The sequence below is a fragment of the Cebus imitator genome, unplaced genomic scaffold (genome assembly GCF_001604975.1).
Source record: "Cebus imitator isolate Cc_AM_T3 unplaced genomic scaffold, Cebus_imitator-1.0 Scaffold588, whole genome shotgun sequence".
NCBI classification, from domain to species: Eukaryota; Metazoa; Chordata; class Mammalia; order Primates; family Cebidae; genus Cebus; species Cebus imitator.
In genome coordinates this window covers 787,062-794,665 of record NW_016107903.1, presented here as the reverse complement: position 1 = coordinate 794,665, position 7,604 = coordinate 787,062, and the positions used below count along the sequence as shown (strand labels likewise).

General features: G+C 38.5%; 1 protein-coding gene across 1 annotated transcript in view; it reads left to right on the top strand.

The window, feature by feature from the left end:
• Nucleotides 1–7,604, top strand: part of OSBPL11 (oxysterol binding protein like 11) — an 81,264-nt gene that overhangs the window by 68,310 nt on the left and 5,350 nt on the right. Inside the window, exon 12 of the mRNA XM_017516439.2 lies at nucleotides 6,786–6,939. Within this exon, the coding sequence (XP_017371928.1) occupies nucleotides 6,786–6,939 (154 nt within the window). The remainder of the gene's footprint in view (nucleotides 1–6,785; nucleotides 6,940–7,604) is intronic.

Genomic DNA, 7,604 nt, shown 5'->3' with positions numbered 1-7,604 from the left:
TGAACCCAGGAGGCGGAGGTTGCGGTGAGCCGAGATCGCGCCATTGCACTCCAGCCTGGGTAACATGAGTGAAACTCCATCTCAAAAAAAATAAATAAATAAATAAAGTGGATCTATATGTGTTAATAAAGTACAGCTTCCAAAATGTGTTGACAGTGGTTGTTTCTGGAAAAGAGTACTGGGATCTGGAATAGAAAAGAGACTTAATTTTTACAAGATTCCTCTTTGTACTGTTTAAATTTTATATCATGAGGGATTATTACTCTTACCAATTAAAAATAGAAAAAAAAGGAAATACAGGGAACCACTAAACATCTTACATTAAGATCGCATAAATAGAACCAAACAATTTTTAACTAGGTGTGAAAGGGATTAAATGTCCACATTCAAACATTCAGAGTGGGTCAAAAAATACAGCAATAATGAATTTTTAAAGAATTCTTTTAGGGATTTATCCTAAGGAGAAGGTCTCAAAGTTTGCTTTACAGACCCCCATTAGGTCCTTGAGATCTTTACAGGGCATCCGCAAGTTCCCAATTTTTGGGAGAGACGGGGTTTCACCATGTTGGCCAGGCTGGTCGTGAACTCCTGACCTCAAGTGATGCTCCTCCTTCAGCCTCCCAAAGTGCTGGGATTATAGGCGTGAACTACCATGCCTGGCTGAGTACATCTTATTAGCATTCTGTATGACAGATTGGAGTATATGTAAGCATTTGTGCTGGCTACTAAAGAAATACAGTGGTTATCTGGAGGAAGAGCACTTGTATAATTATTTGATTCACCAGCAGAACTAATCACTTTGTTCATGAAATACCATGTTTACTTAAAAGAATGACTGGCAGACAAACTATGGTTATTCTAATTTCAAAATTGGGTAGAGTAGACATTTTACTTGTAAATGGAAGACCTGAATGTGACACTTCAAGAAAAACAATTGACATTATTTGTTACTAATAATAAGATTTGAGCTTCGAGGCAAAATTAGAATTTTAGAAAATGTTATCTGCCACCATGAACTTGAAAGCTTCCCAATTAGAGTTATCTGGTGAACTTGGTGGTGATATTATTGAATGTGATTTTTAAAAATATTAAATAATGAAATATGTCCACATCTGAAAGATCTGCATAACTCATTGAACCAGTATTCTGCAAATGACTGATGCATGATATTACAGAATCATGCATGGATAAATGAGCCATTCAGGGTGCACATTAGACCCATGGATTTCCATATAAATTATTTGAAAAAATAATTGACATTCTTAATTTTCCACATTGCAATTAGCCTTTTTAAAATTACCACTTGTTGAGTTTCAATACATTATGAAACAATTGCATTATTTGAAAACTTTGTTAAAATATTCTTCTCTTTTCAAACTATCTGTATTAGGCCAGATTTTTCTTTTCTTTTCTTTTCTTTTGAGACAGAATCTCACATTGTCACCCAAGTTGGAGTACAGTGGCACAATCTCGGCTCACTGCAACCTCTGCCTCTTGGGCTCAAGTGATTCTCGTGCCTCAGCCTCCCGAGTAGCTGGGATTACAGGTGTGCACCACCACATCCAGCTGATTTTTAAAAAATTTTTAGTAGAAATGAGGTTTCTCCATGTTGATCAGGCTGGTCTCGAACTCCTGACCTTAGGTTATCTGCCCACCTCGGCCTCCCAAAGTGCTGGGATTACAGGTGTGCTCCAGCCACCAGGCCCAGCCCAGATTTTTCTTATATATGCTTTAACTGAAACAATATATCACAGCAGATTGAATGTATGGGCAGATAAAGAGATGCTTCTGGGCCAGATGTGGTAGCTAATGCCTGTAATCACAGCATGTTGGGAGCCCAAGGTGGGCGTGCCACTCGAGGTCAGGAGTTCAAGAGTAGCCTGGCCAACTTGGTGAAGCCCTGTCTCTACTAAAAATACAAAAATCAACCAGGCATGGTGCCACATGCTTATAGTGCCAGCTACTTGTAAGAGGCTGAGGCACAAGAATCGCTTGAACCCAAGAGGTTGAGGTTGCAGTGAGCCATGATCGCATCACTGCGCTCCAGCCTGGGTGACAGAGCAAGACTCTGTCTCAAAAAAAAAAAAAAAAAAGAGAAGACATGCTTCTGAATTTTATTTGCTAAAATTTTGTAATGAATTTTATAGTCTCTATGTACATGAGAGATATTGCCCAGTTCTTTTCTTTAGGGAAAATTTTGAATTACAAATTACATGTTTAATATATAGAGCCATTAAGGTTTTCTGTTTCTTCAGTGAGCTTTGGTAGTTTGTGTCCTTTAAGGAATTGGTTCATTTCAGCTAATTTGTCAAATTTACTGTCATATACTTCCTAATACTACCTTTTTTTAAAATCTGTATAGGATCTGTAGAGATGTTCCCATGCTTATTCCTTATATTTGTAATATCTTTTTTTCTAATCAGTGTGACTAAAGGTTTATTAATTTTACTAAAAGAACCGGATTTTGGCTTCACTGATTTAGTCTGTTTTTGTTTTCTTTCTCATTAAATTTTGCGCTTTTATAAAATTTCCTTTTTTCCCCCTTGCATTGTAAATCACTTACTATTCTTTTTTCTAATTTCTTACAATGGAAGCTTAGGTCAGGAGTCAGCAAACTTTTTCTATAAAAGTCCAGACAATAAATATTTTAGCCTTAGTAGACCAGATAGTCTCTGCCACAGCTGCTTCACTCTGCCATTGTAACATGAAACATCCATAGACAGTAAGTCAATGGTTAGACATTGTTACATTGCAATAGAAATTTATTTATAAAAATGGGCAGTGGCCATAGTTTGATCCCTGGTTTAGGTCATTGATTTTTCTTCTTTCCTAAATGTTTAATGCTATAAATTTTCCTCTAAGGACTGCTCTATTTCTATCGAATGACTTTTTATGTGTTTTCATTTCAAAATATTTTCTGATTTCCTTTGTGGGTTTTTTTTTTTTTTTTAAACTCATGAACTTATTTACAAATGTATTGATAATTTCTAAATGTTTAGAGATTTTCCAGCTATCTTTCCATTATTTTTTTCTAACTTAGTTTCATTTTGGTCAAAGAATATACTTTGTGTGATTTTAATTAAAATTTATTTAGATTTGTTTAATGATTCTGAGTATGTTCTATGATTCTGAATATGTTCTGTCTTGGTAAATGTTTCCCTTTTTGTTTTTCTTTTTTTTGAGACAAAGTAGTGTCTTACCCTGTCACCTAGGCTGGAGGGAGGACGGAGGTGCAATCTTGGCTCACTACAACCTCCGTCACTCTGGCTCAAGCGTTTCTTATGCCTCAGCCTCTTGAGTAGCTGGGACTACACCTTGCTAATTTTTTGGCACTTTTAGTAGAGATGGGGTTTCACCATGCTGGCCATGCTGGTCTCAAACTCCTGGCTTCAAGTGATCCACCCACTTCAGCCTCCCAAAGTGCTAGAATTATTTGTGAGCCACTGCACCTGGCCTTGGTAAATGTTTAATGTGTACTTGACACAAATATGTATTCTTGAGACCAGGAGTTTGAGACCAGCCTGGGTAACATGGCAAAACTCCGTCTCCACAAAAAATATAAAAATTAGCTGGATGTGGTAGCATGTGCCCATAATCCCAGCTACTCAAGAGGCTGAGGTGAGTGTGTTCTATAAATATCAGGCCAAATGAGTTGACAGTATTTTTCTAGTCTTCTATATTCTTACAGATTTTCTGCGTATTTATTCTATCAGTTAAGTTTAGTTATTGAGATTGGTTATTAAAATTACCAATTACAATTGAATATTTCACTTTATAGTTCTATAAGTTCTTCATTTTATTAGAAGTTCTGTTATTAGGGCAGGTATTTATATTTAGGATTTTTTTATGTTTTATTTTAATGTCTTTTATTTATGGAGAGTTCATATAAATTAATTTTTATATTTGAGCCATCTCATATTTTTTTAAAGTAAACTTGATATTTTATTTTCAGAAATGTGTTAGGAAACCTTTTGGAGCCATTAAGATAACATCTGTAGCCTTAAGTCTTTAAATTATAAGACCTGTGTAATAGCAGAGTTATGTCTTCTGGATGTTTTGGTTTTTTTATTTTTTCAAGATAGGGTCTCTGTTGCCCAAGCTAGCATGCCGTGGCGAATTCTTGGCTCACTGCAGCTTTAACCTTTCAGGCTAAAGCAGTCTTCCCACTTCAGCCTCCCAAGTAGCTGGGACTATAGGCACGTGCCACTAGACCCAGCTAATTTGTATATTTTTTTGTAGAGACAGGGTTTCACCATGTTACCCAGGCTGGTCTGAAACTCCTGGGCTCAAGTGATCCACCTACCTTGGCCTCCCAAAGTGCTGGTATTACATAGGTGAGCTACTGTGCCCAGCCCTTAGGAGGTATTGACCCTTAATCATTATGAAATGTTTCTTTTTATCCCTGGTAGCAGTCCTTGTTTGAATTCTACTTTGATATTAAAATTGCCACTTTAAGAAAACTTGAGGGCAAGGTGGCTCATGCCTGTAATCCTAGCACTTTGTGAAGCTGACGCAAACAGATTGCTTGAGCCCAGGAGTTCAAGACCAATTTGGGCAATGTGGCAAAACCCTGTCCCTACAAAAACTACAAAAATTAGTCAGGCATGGTGGTAGGCACCTGTAGTCCTACCTACTCAGAAGGCTGAGGTGGGAGGATCAGCTGAGGCTGGAAGTCAAGGCTTCAGTGAGCCATGAGTATGCCATTGCATTCCAGCCTGGGTGACAGAGTCAAGACCCTGTATCAAAAAAAAAAAAAAAAAAACTTGGCCAAGTATAGTGGATCATGCCTGTAATCCCAGCACTTTGGGAGACCAGGGCAGGAAGATCAATGGAACCAGAAATTTGAGACCAGCCTGGGTAACATAGTGAGACCCCCATCTCTATTGAAAAAGCCCAAAACAAAACTTTACTCGAGTATATTTTATATATCATAAAATTCACCTGTTTCAGGTATACCATTCAAAGATTTTTAGTAACCGGCTGGGCTTGGTGGCTCATGCCTGTAATGCCAGCACTTTGGGAGGCTGAGGTGGGCGGATCACTTGAGGTCAGGAGTTCCAAGACCAGCCTGGCCAACATGGCAAAACCCTGTCTCTACTCAAAATACAAAAATTAGGCGGGTGTGGTGGCGCATGCCTGTAGTCCCAGCTACTCTGGAAACTGAGGCAGAAGCATTGCATGAGCCCAGAAGGCAGAGGTTGCAGTGAGCTGAGATGGCACCACTACGCACCAACATGGGCGACAAAGCGAGACCCTGTCTCAAAAAAAAAAAAGAAAAAAAGAAAGATTTCTAGTAACTTTCTTGAGGAGTACAATCATTACCATGAATCAGTTTTAGAATCTTTTTATCCTACCGTAAGATCCCTCATGTTCATCTACAGTTAATCCCCATTACCCCCCAACCCAGAGAACCACTAACTTACTTTCTGTCTCTATAAATTTGCCTTTTCTGGATATTTCATATAAATCATACAATATGCTATCTTTTATTCCTGGCTTCTTTCCTTAGTATAACATTTTTGAGGTTCATCCATTAAGTTTGTTTTTTGTTTTTTTTTTTTTTTTTGTTTTTTTTTTTTTTTTTTTTTTTTTTTTTTTTTTTTTTTGAGATGGAGTCTCGCTCTGTCACCAGGCTGGAGTGCAGTGGCATGATGTCGGCTCACTGCAAACTCTGCCTCAGCCTCCTCAGTAGCTGGGACTACAGGTGTGTGCCACCAGACCCAGCTAATTTTTGTATTTTTAGTAGAGATAGGCCTTCACCATGTTGGCCAGGATGGTCTCTATCTTTTGATGTGATCTGCCTACCCGGGCCTCCCAAAATGCTGGGATTACAGGTGTGAGCCACCGCACCCGGCCCCATGAAGTATTAATTGCATGTATCACTGGTTCATTGCCTTTTATTGCTGAATAGTATTGCACTGTATAGATATATTACATTTTGCCTATCCATTCACTAGTTGGTGGACATTTTCAGTTTGGGGCTGTGATGAATAATACTGCTGTGAACATTCTCCTACAAATCTTTGTGTGGCTATTTATTTTCATTTTTCTTGGGTAAATACCCAGGAGTGGAATTCCTGGGTTGTGTGGTAGTTTTATGTTTAACATTTTGCATCTTTTTACACAGGTATGTCCAGTTTTCCCAGCACCATTTGTTCAACAAACAGTTCTTTCCCTAAAGAATTGTGGCAGGTTTTTTTGTTTTGTCTTGTTTTGTTTTGCTTGAGATTTGTTAAGCTTCCCTCTACCTGTGTGTGGCCTAGAAACTCTCTGGGCAGTGAGTTAGAGCACTCAGAGGATTTCCCTCATTTGTTTCCTTTCTCAAGGATCACTGTCCTGCACTGTCTTTTGACACTGCTCATTATCTGAAAACCGCTATTTTATTATATGTTGCCTGGTTTCCTGGTTGATGAAGGCAGGAAAATAAATGTGTTCCCCATTATTTCATCATGTCCAGAAGCACAGTTGGTCTTGCTTACATTTCAGCTTTGAAAATTTACTTTTCTTTTTACTTGTTAATTTCTAAGTTTTCTAAAAACAAAAATCCTTCTTTTATAAATTTGGAAAATTACAAATTTTTTTAAATTAAAAAGCAGAAGCAGCAGCATCCTGGACATAACCACGGGCAGCATAGTATCATTGTTCTTAGAATTCATAAGCATGAAATTGTAGATGTAATTTAGGAAATGTTATTTTTTAAAATTGCTGTAATTTTGAGGGTATTGATTCTATTTAATTATCTCTTTTAAAGAATGTTTCTAAAATATGTGGTTTTTGGATTACAGGCGATTGTGGAAAAATGTGACAGACTCTCTGAGGGAATCTGAAATTGATAAGGCCACAGAGCATAAGCGTACCCTGGAAGAACGTCAGAGGACTGAAGAAAGGCATCGTACTGAAACAGGCACACCTTGGAAAACCAAATATTTTATTAAAGAGGTATGCTGTATATGCGTTCAAGATAAAACGTATCTACTTGGTGAGAACTTTGGCTTGCTAGGCTTTGTTAAATTGCTATCACTTATACATCTTTATTTTTAAAAGTAGTACAACTATATATAAATACCAACTGTTTTTGAGACCAGCCTGGGTGATCTGTCCCAAAAAAAGAGCCGGGAGCAGTGGCTCACGCCTATAATCCTAGCACTTTGGGAGGCTGAGTTGGGTGGATCACTTGAGGTCAGGAGTTTAAGACCAGCCTGACCAACATGAGAAACCCCATCTCTACTAAAAATATGAAAAATTAGCCAGGTGTGGTGGCACAGGCCTGTAATCCCAGCTACTCGGGAGGCTGAGCAGGAAAATGGCTTGAACCCAGGAGGCAGAGGTTGCGGTGAGCTGAGATTGTGCCATTGCACTCCAATCTGGGCAATAAGAGCGAAACTCCAACTCAAAAAAAAGGATTGGGGGTGGGGGCAGATACACCATGAACAGATTCTAAGAAAGAAGAGTTTCTAAGCAAGAACATCTGTATATCATTAAAAATGAGCTCTGGGGCCAATTGTGGTGTTGTGGGTCTGTAGTCCTAGCTGCTCGGGAGCCTGAGGCAGGAGGATCAGTTGAGCTCAGGAGTTTGAGGCTCCAGTGAGCTATGACTATACCAC